General features: G+C 46.3%; 1 protein-coding gene across 1 annotated transcript; it reads right to left on the reverse strand.

Moving 5' to 3' along the window:
• Positions 1-493: 493 nt before the first annotated feature.
• LOC103177082 (immunoglobulin superfamily member 1-like) lies at positions 494-16,929 on the reverse strand. Its single transcript, XM_042340811.1, has 9 exons — positions 16,820-16,929; positions 12,461-12,496; positions 11,047-11,352; positions 9,886-10,158; positions 7,757-7,855; positions 6,629-6,656; positions 6,194-6,228; positions 4,235-4,266; positions 494-565 (listed from the first exon to the last, which is right to left on the reverse strand). Exons 1-9 carry the CDS (start codon positions 16,884-16,886, stop codon positions 494-496), a joined length of 948 nt encoding a protein of 315 aa, XP_042196745.1. The 5' UTR covers positions 16,887-16,929.
• Between the last annotated feature and the right edge of the window lie 659 nt (positions 16,930-17,588).

A 17,588-nucleotide genomic window follows, 5' to 3' on the forward strand; every position in this document is an offset into this window, starting at 1 on the left:
TATATATAAACTCCGACAGTTACAGCAAAATTAATGTACAAGGGGCAAAACGCACTCAGGGACTGCAAATGACAACTTGAAGCCTTGGTGCACAGCTCCAAAATTCCGCAGTCTTACATTTTGACACAATGATCTTAAGTCTGAGAATGGGAGGGTATGTGGAATCATAGAATTTTAAAGCACAGAAGGAGGCCATTCAGCCCTTTGTGAAGGGGGGAGGGTTCAGCTAGAGATAACAGTAAATTAAAGATGATAATAATAATAATCCTTACATTTGATACAGCGCCTTATCACGACTTCAAGACATCTCAAACACTTCACAGAATATACTGTAAAGTGTAGTGACTGTGTATTGTGTGGGTGAAATGAGGCAGCCAATTATGCACAGCAGTGTCCCACAAATAGTCACGGAGTGAGTGACCAAATTATTATTATCAATTTTTTTGAACGGAATATTACCCCCTAGGAAAGCAATGTACTGACAACTGGGTTTCTACTTAATGAATACTTTGCTTCCGTTTTCACAGTACAAGAAGAAGACAAAATACCAGAGTTCTAAGGGAACCTAAAGATAAGACAAAAAGAAGTATTAAATGGATTTAATATAAATTTAAAAATGTTAATAGAGAAAATAATGGGACTAAAGGTAAACAAATCTGCAGGACCTGATGGATTCCACCCTAGGGTATTAAAAGAAAGAGATGAGGAAATTGCAAATGCATTAGTTATAATTTTTCAAAGCTTTCTATATTCAGGAACTGTGCCCTTGGAGTAGAAAATTGTCACTCCATTATTTAAGAAGGGAGGGAGGGAGAAACCAGGTAACTACAGTCCTGTTACAGGAATCTCTCATCAGGGACAGAGTGATTTCGTGAAGTATGAGGTAATCAAAGAGAGTCAGCATGGAATCGTGAAGGGTAGGTCATATCTGACAAGTCTAATTGAATTTTTCGAGGAGGTCACTAATAAGGTGAATAGCAGAGTGTCCATGGATGTCGTATCCATGGGCTTTCAGAAGACATTTGATAAGATTCTGCACAAGAGGTTATTAGCCAAAACAAAAGTGCATGGAATCGGAGGTAACCTTGCGACGTGGCTTGGAAATTGTTTGGGAGGCAGGAAGCAGAGAGTTGGGATAAAAGGAATGTTCTTTGATTGACGGGACATGACAAGTGGTGTTTGCAGCCACTGCACCCAGAAGCTCTGGAACTCTCTCCCTCAACTATCCCCGTTCCCCCCGCCGACTTGTACCTTCCCTCCCCACTTTCAAATCCCACCTAAAGACCTTTTTGATTGTGCTTACGGTTACCTCTCCCTTCCCTCTCCCCCTGCCTCGGGGTCAGACTCGGCCACTGTCAAGCTCTCTGGAACACTGCCCTGTGCGAAGGGCGCTGTAGATATGCAAGTTGTTGTTGTTCCCTAGGGTTCTATACTGGGACTTCAGCCTTGAATAGAGAGTTTTATATCAAAATTTGCAGATGGCACAAAGTTAGGAGGCACAGTAAATTGTGTAGATGGGAGCAGGAATTTACAAAGCGACATAGACAGATTAATTGTGGGCAAAACTGTGGCAGTTGGAATTCAGTAGCTAAACAGAATATTTTCTAAATGGTGAGAAACTAAGAACTGTGAAGGAGCAGGGAGATTTGGGTGTCCAAGTACACAAATCACTAAAAACAAGCTCATGGGTTCAAAAAGTTATCAAAAAGGCTAATAGGATGTTGGCCTTTGTCTCAAGGGGACTGGAATATAAAGGAGAGCAAATGATGCTTCAACTGTAAAGAACCTTGATCAGACCCCATCTGGAGTACTGCGTTCAGTTTTGAGCACCGCCCGCACCTCAGGAAGGATATATTGGCTCTGGAGAGGGTGCAGTGCAGATTCACCAGAATACTAATCCTTGCATTTTTGATATTGTACCTTGTCACGTCTTTGAGACTTCTCAAAGCTCTTCACAGAACATACTGTAAAGTGAATTGACTGTATTTTGTGGGCAAAACGTGGCAGCCAATTGTGCCCAGCAGTGTCCCACAAACAGTCGTGGATTGAATGAACACATTGTTTAAAACAAAATTTCGGAGGTATTATTACCCCCGGAAAGCGATCCGCCAATTGACTAACAACATGATACCAGGGATTAAAGGGCTAAATTACAAGCACAGGTTGCATAAAACATGGTCGGAAGGTTTGAGGGGTGATCCAGTTGAAGTTTTTAAAATAATAACGAAATTGAATAGAGTTGATACAGAGAAACTATTGCCTCTGGTGGGGAATCTAGAATAAGGAGACATAATCTTAAAATTAGAGCTTGGCCATAGGAGTGAAATCAGGAGACAGTTTCTCACCCAAAGGGTAGTGGAAATCTGGAACTATCTCCGTAAACGAATGTGGATGCTGGATACATTCAAATTTTCAAGACTGTGGATAGATACTTGTTAAGGTGAGTATCAAGTGCAGGTAATTGGAGTTGACGTACATATCAGCCATGATCTTGTAGAGTGGCAGAACAGGCTCGAGGGGCTGAATGGCCTACTCCTGTTTTAAACGTTTCTATGTGCCCGTGCCGGCTCTTCTAAATAGCTACCAACTATTGAATCTGTTTTCATCAGGCTTTCAGGTGATGCATTCTGGAACGTAACAACTATATATATATATATATATTGTGTGTGTGTGTGTGTGTGTGTGCATGCGCACCTACAGAGATACAGCCACTTGGTTTGTGCTGTGCTACGGTTCCAGTTTCACTGAGGCATACACAGTGTCATCTTGCTTAGCTGCTGCAGCGCCCGATTTAGGCTGTAGAGAACGCGAGTCCAGGACGGCGTACGTTACATTAGGAGACTCATCCTGCTGTCTGGGACAGGATTCCTAAAAATGTGTTTTTATTAAAAAAAAGGATAAAAGAGAGCAATATTAATAATTTTTTCTCAGCCGGGGGTCTGACACCAACTTAACAGTATCCAAACCAAGCTGAGATTTCCATGCATCCCTTCTACTCATGGAAATCCCAGAGATAGCTTGTTGGAATGGAATGTGCACCCTCTCCCTGGAGGGACATATTCTGCTTATCTAATTCTGGAAAGTATTGGGCGCAGGCTGGCAAGAGCTAAGGAATAGGGCCCCCATAGTGTACGTTGGGGTAACTGCTGGACTCTAACCAGCTTAAACCACATAGCTCCCCATTGATATTGCTTTCCAGCAAGCTTTCTCACTGCTTGTCCAGTTATGACCATCCTATCCATGAGGACTTTGGCTTGCAGGGTTAACAGGAGCTGAGTGGGATGACTCCCTGTCCTCAGAAACTGGTCTGTCCTTCCACATCCTGCCAATGAGCCTGGCTGGGCTGTGCTGTCATTAGCAGTGCCCTGGCTCAGGATCCGGATTAAAGATCACCACAGAGGGTTGGCTCGATTCTGACATTCCATTACCAGGCATGTCACCTTGGAGTTAGTCCAGCTCCAAGGAGACACCTCTTACCTCACCACCCAGGAGGATAGTCACTAGATAATAATAATTGACACAGCGTCTTATCACGTCATCAAGACATTTCAAAGCACTCTGCAGGATTTTACTGTAAAGTGAAAAGTGACTGCGTATTTTGTATCAAAACAGTAGAACAAGAGGCCGCGGGTTTAGAAGTTGCAAAGGATGGGCATCAGGAGGTTGTTCTTTACCCAGGGAGAGATTAACGGCTGGAATGGGGTTGCCAGGAAGCGTGGTTGAGGCTGGGACTAGTTTAAAAGCACAGCTGGACACTGTGACGGGGGAAGGTCAGGTGGGTAGGTGTTCTGGAGGAATGCAATCAGATGGGCCGAAGGGGCTGCTTCATCCTGAACTGATTATGTGTCGTGTAATAACAAGAATTCAGATTGTCGTTGTATAGAAAGCCAATGTATAGACTGTCTCAGTGTCAAATTGTTGTGTATCAGGATGCCCTTGCACCTTCCTCTCACCTGTGTATTCCCCGACTCCTCTGTGCTACTATTTGGAACTATGCCTTCAGCCTCTAGAACTCCTTCCCTCATTTCCTGTCCTTTGCCTCTCTACCTACCATTAATTCCCATATTAAAAGCTAAGTTTTCAGTCATCTTTCCACTCCACTCCCTCACTCCTCCTCGGATCCCACCCCCAGCTCGGGTATCCAGGCAGGACTGTTCTGTGCTTTGAGACGGTCTTCCAATATGGAAAGTGCTTTGTAATGTATATTTGTGTTGCGTTAGAGGGCGATACATACCTTGGGGAGCGATTTCTGCTCTATGATGGCATCTGCAAGAGAAAAAAGAAATTTGACAAAGTGTCTTTTTCCACTATGGAAATTACATGCATTGTAATAACCGTGTTAAACATTGTAATTCATAGAATGATATAGCACAGAAGGAGGCCATTCGGCCCATCATGTCTGTGCTGGCTCTTTGAAAAGAGCTACCAAATCAATCCCACTCCCCCCATAGCCCTGCAAACTTGTCCTCCTCAAATAATTATCTACTTCTCTCTTAAAAGTTATCGAATCGACTTCCACCAGCCTTTCAGACAATGCATTCCAGATCCGAACAACTCGCTATGTGAAAAAATTTCTCCTCACCTCCCCTCTGTTTCTTTCAACAAATATTTTAACTCAGTGTCCTCGGGTTACTGACCCAACCGCCAGCGGAAATAGTTTCTCCTTGTTCACTCTATCGAATCACCTCATAATTTTGAAAATCTCTATTACGTCTCCTCTTAACCTCTGCTCCAAGAAAAATATTCCTAACTTCTCGCGCCTCTCCTGATAACTGAAGTCCCTCATTCCTGATACCTTCCTGGTACATCTCCTTTGAACTCTCTCCAATGCCCTGACATCCTTCCTAAAGTGTGGTGCCTAGAACTGAGTCTCCAGTTGAGGCCTAACCAGTGTTTTTATAAAGATTCATCATAACTTCCTGACTTTTGTATTCCACGTCCCTATTTATAAAGCCCAGTATCCCATATACTTTTTTAACAGCTTTATCTACCTGTCCTGCCACCTTCAAAAGTTTATTGATATGAACCCCAGGTCTCTCTGTTCCTTCGCCCCTTTAAGATTGTACCATCAGCTTATATTACCTCTCCTCATTCTTCCTCCAAAAATGCAGCACTTGCATTTCTCCACATTAAAATTCATCTGCACCTGTCTGCCCATGTTACCAGGCTGTCTATGTCCATTTGCAGTCTGTTACTGTCCTCCTCACTGTTTACTACTTTTCCTAACTTAGTATCATCTGCAAACTTGGAAATTGTCCTCTCTCTACCCAAGTCCAGGTCATTTATATAGATCAAAAACAGCATTGGCCCCAATACTGACCCCTGGGGGACCACTGCCCACTTCCCTCCAGTCAGAAAAACAAACGTTCACCACCACTCTCTGCTTTCTGTCCCCCAGCGAGTTCTGTATCCATGCTGCTACTGTCACTTTTATACTGTGGGTTTCTATTTTGATAAAGTGCCACATAAGACAAGTCTCTTTATCAAATGCCTTTGAAAATCTATATAAACTACAACAACTGCACCGCCTTCATCCACTTCATCAAAACGTACAAGTTGATTGAGATAATTGCGTCTGGGATCAACATGTGATTATTTAATGAAGTCATTGGGCACGAAAAATAACAAGCCCCCTGCCAGCACTACTACACTGGAGTGCACGGCTAGATTTTAATTCATAATCTAGCCTGATGCTCCAGTGCAGTGTTGGGGAGGAGTGCTGCATTTTTGGAGGTGCTGTTTCTTAGGATGAGACGTTAAACTGAGATCCCATCTGCCTGTTCAGATTGATGTTGATGTTGGAGATCACTGCAGCATTGTTGGGAAAGAGAAGGCAGTTTCCCGGATTATTCACTTCATGGCTGTTTGCGGGGATATCGATGTGTGTAAATTGGCTGCCATGTTTACCCACAAACACAAAGACATTACACTTTACAGTAAAATCCTGTGAAGCACTTTGAAATATCGCAACCTGGTAAACTGCTGTATCAAACACAAGGATTATTATTGTTGATATTCTATGAAATTTAATATCAAGAAATTTAGAGCACAGAGGAAGGCCATTCGGCCCATTGTCTCTGTATCGGCTCCCTCAACAGCAATCCTTTCAATTCCCATGTATCTGCCCTGTAGCTGACAGTTTTCAAGGCTATGAATGACAGCTGTCAATTATCAAATACTTCATTTTACTTACAAAGCTGCACATTTTGATTTCCTTCTGATTTGGACCTGCAAGAAAATGAGCCGTATTAATGTTCAGCTTAAAATGAACGGTTAATTTGGTCTGGCATTGGCCTTGAGGGCAGTTTTAACATATAAAGAATTCACACATTATTTATAGCCTTCTGGATGTTACAACATTTTGGAGAAATGCAGGCTTTATTGTAACACATTTGCTTAGCTAATTGCACCCTAGCTCAGTCGCCAGCATTCACACCTCTGAATCAGGTGGGGGTGGGTTCAAAGCCGTAAATAGTGCACAGTGGGGGCTATGAGTGCAGTGCTGCAGCATCAGAGAGAATAGGGGAGGAATACAAATACAATTATTCTGTTGCTTATTGGTTTCAATTAGAAATGTCCACTTTGTGACACCAGCTATGTCCAGATCATTTAATAGTCGCTTTCTTACCTGATGTCTTGATTTCCCTTTGCCTTGGCTGTGAAGGAAGAAAAAACAGTTTGAAATTTTCCTGACTCTTTGCACATTAAAATTAATTTAAACACAATCTTGCTCCTCCTGACCTCAGTGACCTATGAACACATACCAACCGGCGCGCTTCCTCCACTCAGAGGGACTGGCCTGCTTCATTGAGTCTCCTGCCCCGTCCCACCATTGGCGGTTGGGCCTTCAGCTTTTCTGCCCCCAACCTCTGGAACTCTGCCTCACTGTCACCCTTGACTCCTTTGATCGTGCTTCTGGTCACCCTTTCCCCCGCCACCACCCCTCTTGATTCCAACACCAAGCTTGGATGGAAGCTCTTAACTGTACAGCCCTTGGGACATCCTTCCAGCATGAAAGACACTATATAAATGTAATTTTGTGGCTGTTGCACATGGATTGAAACCGGACAATAATCCATGCTTTCGCCAATGGGCAACCAAAGCAAGACCTGTTGAATCCAACTTTAGTAGCGACCCTTGATCAATTAGAAGAATCCTTTAAGATACACCGAGACAGCACAACAAGAGGATTCGGGTTTAGATTTGCAAAGGGTAGACGCAAGTAAGTTCTTCTTTACCCAGAAGGGGATTAACCATTGGAACAGAGTTACCAGTAAGGATGGTTGAGGCTGGACACAGACTTATTGAAAAAGCCGTTGGAAGCTGTGGTGGGCAGTCGGGCGGGTGTTCTACAAGGATGGGATCAGATGGGCCAAAGGGGCTTCTTCATCCGAACTGATCTTATGATGTTCACGTGAGGTAAATGTGAGAAAGTATGATGTTCCAGTAACACCTGTTATATTACACTATTTTGCAAGACAAATATTGACTTCCTTTCACTAATTCCTTGTAGTTCCAGCACTCACACTGCTGATATCACTTCACTGTTTACATTTACACCATCAAGCGAGCATATAATGCGTCCCTGTCAGCCCGTGCCTGTGTCAATACCCGTCCCCCCCCACCACCCACCTTCGCTCGCCACCCGTCACCGCCCCATGCAGCGCTCTCAGTCATTATGCTGCGTAACGGGTGGCTGTGTAAATGCAAGCTGTTGTTGCTGCTGCTCACTCAGTCCAACCATTCCATGACCTACCTTTCTTCATAACACACAATACCACCAGCCCAATAAAGACCAGCAGCATCAGGGCTCCGGCACAGGTCACACCGGCTATCAGCAACACATCGGGTGGTTCTATTCAAAGATAAGGCAGAAAACAATGAATTGGCATTACTCAATCATAACTAGTATTCCCTTACAGTTATCTTGTTTGTCCCTGAGATTCCATTCTCTTCTGTCTTGAAGGCTCCCCAAATGTCACAAATTTTTAGTCTCTCCCCATCTGGGTCCTCCTCCTCCCTGAATCCTGTTGTCAACACGGTTTCTGCATCAAAAGCCCCTTCCCCAGTTCACCGTTTCACTAAACCAAGGTCCTGTCCTTGCCTGTTCAGGTGGATGTTAAAGATGATAATAATAAGATCCCGTGGTAATATTCAAAGCCAACTGCTGTAACCTTCCTGTTGCTGTTCAATTACACAATTTTTACCGCACAATATTTTTCAGGTAAAATGTAATAATTAGACTGCTACAATTATTCATTAATAATCCTTGCATTTATATAGTGCCTTATCATGTGATTGAGATATCTCAAAGCCCTTCACAGCATATAATAGCAAAAACAAAATAACAAATTACATTTGTATAGTGCCTTTCATGACATGAGGACGTCCTAAGGTGCTGGACAGTCAGGGATCCGCACCCGAGCTGGTGGTTGGGATCAGGAGGGGTGGAAGCCGGAGAGGGTAGGGGTAAGAGGGTGACCGAAGGCACGGTCGAAGAGGAGGGTCTTGAGATGGGTCTTGAAGCAGGCAAGGGAGGGGACGAGGAGGAGGGAGTGTGGGATGGAGTTCCAGAGGGTGGGGGCAGAGATGCTGAATGGTGGGGCGGGCAAGGCAGGGGATGTGAGGCAAGCCGGAGCCTGCGAGTGGAGGGAGTGGACAAGTTGTTAGGGGCTTAGGAAGTCACATACGTAGAGAGGAGCGATGCTGTGGAGGGCTTTAAAGATAAGGACAATGATCTATATTGAATAACTAGACTGCGAATCTTGGCGATATCATCCACAGACACATGTATGTGGATGACACACAAAACTACTTTGCCTCCTCCAGCTGCGACTCCAGGTCCGCTGATGTTCTATCAGCTTGTCTGGCAGATATTAGGGCCTGGATGAGTGTAAACTTCCTGCATCTGAATGTGGACAATTCCTTGACTTCCGTCAATGTCTTCATTCCTCCAGATCCGACCTCGCTGGGATCTCCCTCAGACTCACCGAACCAGTGCACAGTCTAGGCATCCGGTTCGATCCCCAGCTGTCCTTCCTCCCCCATATCTAGTCCCTGACCAGGACCACCTTCCTCTACCCCTGTCACATTATCCGCCTCTAACCGTACCTTACCCCAAATGCAGCCGAAACCTTCGTGCGTGCTTTTGTCACCTCCCGCCTGGGTTACTCCAACACACTCCTCACTCCTCCCCAGCTCCACTGTTCAAAAAATCGAGCTCATTCAGAACTCTGCCGCCTGCATACTTACCGGACCCGTACTCCCATCTCACCAGTTCTGGCCCGGGCTCCACTGGCTCTCCATCACTGAACGGAGCAACTTCAAGATCCTTGTTTCCAAATCCCTTCATTCCCTGGCAACTCCCAACCTCTCCAACCCTCACTCCCCAGTCCACCACCCAGCGCCATCGCTCAACTGGCGCTGGCTTCCTGCTTGTCCCTCGCACCCACCCCTCCACCATTGCAGGTCTATGCCCCTATTTATAGGTCACGCATGCAGCCACTAACGCCCTGAAAATCTGGAACTCTCTCACCCAATCCCACCGCCTTGCCCACTCACTCCCCTTTTTTCAAGTCCCGCCTAAAAAGCTTCCTTTTTGACCGTGCTGACGGTCACCTACCCACTGCCCAACACCCGGCTCCGAGTCGGGCTCCACCACTGTTGAGCGCTCTGAGACATACCCCACGTGGAAGGTGCTATATTCCGGTTGTTGCTGCTAAAGTTATTATTTATTATAATCCTTGATTTAAATAGTGCCTTATCACATCATCAACACCCCTCAAACAGATTCACAGCGCATACCAGAAAATGGCATGACTGTTATTTACTCATGGGCTCAGGATAGCTCCACATTGCAACCGCAGTCAGCATCAGCTCCCTCACCTCTCACAGTGAGCGGCACACGGGGACTGGGCAGCGACTTCACAGACTGAGCAGTTTGATATCTGCAGCGGTAACGTCCTTCATCTGAGGCGTTTATTGCTTTGATCTCGAAGACTTTAACAAGCCCCGTGTGTGGTGATTGTCTGACCGGCTGATCCTCGCGGTACAGTGTAAACTGTGAGGGTGAGACCGAGCTGGGAGCTGTACATGTCAACGTGACAGAGCCTCCCTTCACCACAGAGGCTGGAGACACGGACAGGACCGGCCGCGGAGCTGGAGGGGAATGAACAGATATTAACAAAATAAAACTTCCAATTTAGTTGATTTTTATTATTAATTGCAGTTCGTAAATCCCTCTCAGGGAGGGGCTTGACCCGGTTTGTGTGAGGGGTTTACACAGACTGCATTAACACCTGGAACTGGGCGGCCACGAACGGCAGCTGAGGGTGGGCAAGGAACATGCAATAGGCCTGACTCCCCGATCCAGGGTCAGGGCAAACCCTGTCACACGTCTTATTGACAGACAGTCAGTCAGAATGTCCGGTGGTGGGTGGGGGGCGGTGGTGAAGAGGAGAGACACAAATAACGGAGAGGGACAGGAATCTCACTGACCTCGAACCGTTAGCTTCACAGGGTCACTGGTTTGTGACACTCTCTGTCTGTCAGACACTGAACTGGGAATGTCATACACACAGTGGTAACGCCCATCATTCTGGGAGGTGATTCCTGTGATCTGGAAAACAGCCTCAGGTACATGTACTGGACCGGTGATCTGTGAGGAAACTGCATCGTCTTTGTATAACTTAAATCTCATCCCAGGTGTGTGTTGTGGAGCGGTGCAGGTGAATGTCACATTGCCTCCCAGGGTTACAGGACCTGACGGGGGATCCACGGTCAGGGTCGGCTTTGGTGCTCGTTCTAAAAAGAACAGAATAAAAAGCCAATCATTCAGCTCAGTGTCTGTGACGGCATCAGTCGTTCTCTCAAACGTTTACACCCAAACTGATATAACAGCTTCACAAGCCACTGTTTGATGCTCAGACTCACACTTTCCCCCTGTCCAGGGTGAGCGCGGGGGGTGATTCTCAGTGCCCAGTGACTGGGGGGTGGGGGAGGGGGTCAGAGACACAAACAATGGAGAGAAACAGGAAACTCACGGACCTTCAACTGTTATCTTCACATTGTCACTGCCTTTTGATGCTCTCGCGCTCCCACCTGGTGAACTCCCAATGTCATACAGACAGTAGTAATCACCGCTATTCTGGAAGTTGACTCCTGTGATCTGGAAAACAACCTCAGGTACATTTCCTAATGTTGTTTCCTGTAATGGATCAGCACCATCTTTGTATAAAAAGAATCTCATCCCAGGAGTGTGTTGTGGAGCTGCACAGGTGAGTGTCACATTGTCGCCCAGTGTTACAGCACCTGACGGGGGATCCACGGTCAGGGTCGGCTTTGGCAGTCGTTCTAAAAAGAACAGAATAAAAAAGACAATCATTCAGCGCAGTGCCTGATAGCACCAGTCATTCTCTGAGGGTGTTTTTCTGGTCAGAGTGTTCGTTGGGGTAACTGCTGGATCTAACCAGCTAGTGGAGTCCTGTAGCTCAGTGGTTGAGCACTCGCTTTGCAAGCTAGAGACCTGAGTTCAATTCCAGGCAGAGGGCGAAACCTTGGGCAAGTTTCCTTACGCCACACAGAGCCTAATAATAATCCCTCCAAAACCCAAAACAATAATAAATTGGTCATTTTCAATCCACGACTGTTTGTGGGACATTGCTGTGCGCAATTGGCTGCCGCATTCGCCCACAAATATACAGTCAATTCACTTTACAGTGTGTTCTGTGAAGCGCTTTGGGACGTCCTCCCGACGTGAAAAGCGCTATATCAAATGCAAGGATTATTATTATTATTATTATTAAAACCACACAGCTTGCCATTGGTAGTGCTGCCTGGCAAGCTTTCCCACTGTTTGTCCAGCTCGGACCACCCGACCCGTTAGGATATTGACTTGCAGGGTTAACAGGAGCTGAGTGGGATGACTCCATGCCCCCAGTGACTGGTCTGCCTTTCCTGATCGTGCCAATGAGCCCGGCTCGGCTGTGCTGCCATCAGCAGTGAATGCCCTGGAATACTACGGACTGAAAATCCCCACCTCTCCCTGATCCCAACCTGCAGCTCAGGTGCCAACCCCTCATTGTCCAGTGCCTTGGGACGTCCTCCCGGCGTGAAAGGCGCTATTTGTAAATCCAATTACTTGTTGTTGTTCTGAGACGTTTCCCGCGGTGAAGAGCGCTATATAAATGCAAGTTGTTGTCGCTTACTATAGACTTTGCGAAGTTGTTTGACATTCTCCCAAATGTGTCCTTTTAATGTTCAATTCTATTCCAGAGTGATTTCCCCACTGGTGGGCACTTCAGTTTGAATGATGACAGGAAGTTGGGATAAAGTCCCAGCAGGAGGTTACTGCGCCCCAGTTCATGCTGGTGTCTATATCCCCCTCAAGTCTCCTCCTCCCCTCTCCTTTACCCTCTATTCCCTTCTCCCTTGTACAGATTCTCAGACGACAGACACTAACCTTGTGCCTCCACATTTTCAATTCCCATTGTGTAAACTGCAATAAAAAATGAGTTTAAAAATGAACATTTAATAACATTAAATGTAATCTTTACATTTGAGATAGCGCTTCTCACTTCTAGACATCTCAAAGTGCTTCACAGAATATACTGTAAAGTTAATTGACTGTCTAATTGTGGGTGAAACGCAGCAGCCAATTGCGCACAGCAGTGTCCCCCAAACAGTCGTGGATCGAGTGAACAAATTATTATTTTTTTTAGAGATTATTATACCAGGAAAAGTGATCCACCAATCACTAATGCCCGGGTTCCTGCAAACTGCGAGGCTACACAGGCGTGTGGAGGAAGCAAATGTGCCCAACATTTCGCTCTGCCCGCAATAGAACCCAGTTCTCCCGCTTGCGAGGCGAGTGCTGTCACCACTGAACCACAGGCTCCACATTGAGGTGTATCAGGGAGAGAATAATGATCTAATGCCGGCCTCGGCAGGACGTCTCAAAGCGCTTCACAGGATTTGCTATCAAGTGTTCTGACCGTGTGTTTTGTTGAGAATTTTGTTCGTATAACAAGTAACGGCCGCAAACCATACAGTAAATTCCGCAAAGTGCTTTGAGATATCTCGACGACCTGATAACGTGATCATGTGGTAAGTGTCAAATACAGTAATACCTTGTATTTGAAATAGCGCTTTATCATGTCTTCGAGTCGTCTCAAAGCGCTTCACAGAATATACTGCACAGTGAAAACAAGGCTGATCGCCATAACTATTATTATCATTAGCTTTGGCTGGCTCTGCCCAGCCTGTGCATAATACTGTCCGGAATTAGGTGAACAGTGTGAGTTCCTCCGGGGGGAGAGAAAGAGAGAGAGAGAGCACATTCTATTCCAGTCACAGGGATATTTCCATGTTTAGGTGGCGGACATATGTGGAACTCTCAGTCTGGTTTGGAGACTCTTAAACACAACGCTGCGTTTCCTCCTATGGGAACCCACTGTCCCCCAAAGAGCATCGGCTCACATTGTCTCTAATATTAACTGTGGAAAAGGGAACTGTGAGAGTTTAGGATGTATCAGAAATAACAAAGGGAAGTTAGTGACACGGTGACGGGAGGCGATTGTCAGTCGGTCGACTGTCTGTCTGTCAGTTTCAAACAGTTTTCTCAGCTCTGGTGTCTCTGGTGATATATGTACACCTGACAGTGTGCTCTGTCCTGGCCTCAGGCATGAACTCGTTCCTCGCTGCTGCTCACCTCCCCTCCCCCTGTTTCCTGTCAGTGTGAGGGGACTCATGACTCTTTTCCAAACCCTCACCATTTGGAATGGCTCTGACAAGAGGCTCGGCCACTGGAGAGCTCCCGCTTCAACCGCAGTGTCCCCGGACCCGGAGCGATCCCATGAGAGCCTCACTGAAACCAATGCACCCTGAGACAAGGAGGGGCAGGTCTGGAAGGAAGACAAGGAAACCAACTGATGAGACACCGGCCAACAACAGGAGCTTGTGCCCGCTCTGGCCTTTCCAGTCACCCTCAGGACTGTGGTACATAAAGTCACAGTGATCACTCACCCATCACAAGGAGGGCGATCGGCAAAGACACTTCAGCAAGGAACCTGCCTCTGGCCAGATCCGCCATCGGTCTCACAACGTTTTGAGTGCAGCTCAGACCAACACAAGCAACGGACTGAATGGAAAGGGTGAGTTCAGGATCCGCACAGCAATAGAGGAACTGCCGATTTAATCGGCTTCCACCTCCCTTTGAGGCAATGAATTGCAGATCTGAACAACTCACTGTGTGAAAACATTTCTCCTCCCCTCCCCTCTATTTATTTCAGCAACTATTTTAAATGTGTGACATCCTTCGTAAAGTTTGGTGCCCAAGACTGAACACAGTCTCTAGTTGAGGTCGAACCACAGTTTTATAAAGGTTCATCATAATCTCCTTAATGTTGTATTCTATGCCCCTATTTATAAAGCTGAGTGTACCTTATACCTGTTTTGAATACAGGGCAATCAGCCTTGTGTTCAGTGCACAGGACAGGTACATAAACAGCTTTATCAAGCTGTCCTGCCACCTTCAAAGATTTGCTTATGTGGACTCCCAGGTCTCCCTGTTCCTGCTCCGCCCAGAGGTGGGCTATGAAGACTATGAGAAGAGAGTTTCTCACAGTCTGGTTTTCAGCAACTATTTTAAATGTGTGACATCCTTCGTAAAGTAGGATACCAACAGGAAGCCGTGTTTTCCTTCGCTCACTGGACAGTGAATGTATACGTGACAGAGAAGGGAACAGAGGTGTGAGGGGGAGGATTGGGAGGAGTGGGGGCCTGTGTGAAGTATAAACCCTGGCACGCACTTGTTGGGCTGAATGGCTTCTTTCTGTGTTGTACAGCCTATGTAATAAGATGGACAGCAACATAGGTGCGACTTTTACCTCTCGTCCATCTCTGGTGCCTTTGCTCCAGAAGCTGTGCTATTTCTTACACTTTATCCTGTTGCTGGATACCGTGACACTGAGGTCACGTCAGGCTCAATCCCTGCAAGTTGTTGTTGTTTACTATAGACTTTGTGAAGTTGTTTGACATTCCCCCAAATGTGTCCTTTTAATGTTCAATTCTATTCCAGAGTGATTTCCCCACTGGTGGGCACTTCAGTTTGAATGATGACAGGAAGTTGGGATAAAGTCCCAGCAGGAGGTTACTGAGCCCCAGTTCATGCTGGTGTCTATATCCCCCTCCAGTCTCCTCCTCCCCTCTCCTTTACCCTCTATTCCCTTCTCCCCTGTACAGATTCTCAGACGACAGACACTAACCTTGTGCCTCCACATTTTCAATTCCCATTGTGTAAACTGCAATAGAAAATGAGTTTAAAAATGAACATTAATAATAATACTAATCTTTACGTTTGAGATAGCGCTTCTCACTTCTAGACATCTGAAAGCGCTTCACAGAATATACTGTAAAGTTAATTGACTGTCTAATTGTGGGTGAAACGCAGCAGCCAATTGCGCACAGCAGTGTCCCCCAAACAGTCGTGGATCGAGTGAACAAATTATTATTTTTTTTAGAGATTATTATACCAGGAAAAGTGATCCACCAATCACTAATGCCCGGCTTCCTGCAAACTGCGAGGCTACACAGGTGTGTGGAGGAAGTAAATGTGCCCAACATTTCGCTCTGCCCGCAATAGAACCCAGTTCTCCCGCTTGCGAGGCGAGTGCTGTCACCACTGAACCACAGGCTCCACATTGAGGTGTATCAGGGAGAGAATAATGATCTAATGCCGGCCTCGGCAGGACGTCTCAAAGCGCTTCACAGGATTTGCTATCAAGTGTTCTGACCCTGTGGTTTGTTGAGAATTTTGTTCGTAAAAGAAGTAACGGCCGCAAAACATACAGTAAATTCCGCAAAGTGCTTTGAGATATCTCGACGACCTGATAACGTGATCATGTGGTAAGTGTCAAATACAGTAATACCTTGTATTTGAAATAGCGCTTTATCATGTCTTCGAGTCGTCTCAAAGCGCTTCACAGAATATACTGCACAGTGAAAACAAGGCTGATCGCCATAACTATTATTATCATTAGCTTTGGCTGGCTCTGCCCAGCCTGTGCATAATACTGTCCGGAATTAGGTGAACAGTGTGAGTTCCTCCGGGGGGAGAGAAAGAGAGAGAGCGCACATTCTATTCCAGTCACAGGGATATTTCCATGTTTAGGTGGCGGACATATGTGGAACTCTCAGTCTGGTTTGGAGACTCTTAAACACAACGCTGCGTTTCCTCCTATGGGAACCCACTGTCCCCCAAAGAGCATCGGCTCACATTGTCTCTAATATTAACTGTGGAAAAGGGAACTGTGAGAGTTTAGGATGTATCAGAAATAACAAAGGGAAGTTAGTGACACGGTGACGGGAGGCGATTGTCAGTCGGTCGACTGTCTGTCTGTCAGTTTCAAACAGTTTTCTCAGCTCTGGTGTCTCTGGTGATATATGTACATCTGACAGTGTGCTCTGTCCTGGCCTCAGGCATGAACTCGTTCCTGGCTGCTGCTCACCTCCCCTCCCCCTGGTTCCTGTCAGTGTGATGGGTCTCATGACTCTTTTCCAAACCCTCACCATTTGGAATGGCTCTGGCAAGAGGCCCGGCCACTGGGGAGCTCCCGCTTCAACCATAGTGTCCCTGGACCCGGAGCAATCCCATGAGGGCCTCACTGAAACCAATGCACCCTGAGACAAGGAGGGGCAGGTCTGGAAGGAAGACAAGGAAACCAACTGATGAGACACCGGCCAACAACAGGAGCTTGTGCCCGCTCTGGCCTTTCCAGTCACCCTCAGGACTGCGGTACACAAAGTCACAGAGATCACTCACCCATCACAAGGAGGGCGATCGGCAAAGACACTTCAGCAAGGAACCTGCCTCTGGCCAGATCCGCCATCGGTCTCACAACGTTTTGAGTGCAGCTCAGACCAACACAAGCAATGGACTGAACGGAAAGGGTGAGTTCAGGATCCCCACAGCAATAGAGGAACTACTCATTGAATCGGCTTCCACCTCCCTTTGAGGCAATGCATTGCAGATCTGAACAACTCACTGTGTGAAAACATTTCTCCTCCCCTCCCCTCTATTTATTTCAGCAACTATTTGCAATGTGTGACGTACTTCGTAAAGTGTGGTGCCCAATACTGAACATAGTCTCTCGCTGAGGCCTAACCACTGTTTTATAAAGGTTCATCATAATCTCCTTAATGTTGTATTCTATGCCCCTATTTATAAAGCTGAGTGTACCTTATGCCTTTTTTGAATACAGGGCAATCAGCCTTGTGTTCAGTGCACAGGACAGGTACATAAACAGCTTTATCAAGCTGTCCTGCCACCTTCAAAGATTTGCTTATGTGGACTCCCAGGTCTCCCTGTTCCTGCTCCGCCCAGAGGTGGGCTATGACACTATGAGAAGAGAGTTTCTCACAGTCTGGTTTTCAGCCTTTACCAACAGGAAGCCGTGTTTTCCTTCGCTCACTGGACAGTGAACGTATACGTAACGGAGAAGGGAACAGAGGAGTGAGGGGGAAGATTAAGAGGGGTGGGGGCCTTTGTGGAGTACAAACCTGACATGGACTTGTTGGGCTGAATGGCCTCT

The sequence above is a fragment of the Callorhinchus milii genome, unplaced genomic scaffold, assembly GCF_018977255.1.
Source record: "Callorhinchus milii isolate IMCB2004 unplaced genomic scaffold, IMCB_Cmil_1.0 Scaffold15, whole genome shotgun sequence".
Lineage (NCBI taxonomy): Eukaryota > Metazoa > Chordata > Chondrichthyes > Chimaeriformes > Callorhinchidae > Callorhinchus > Callorhinchus milii.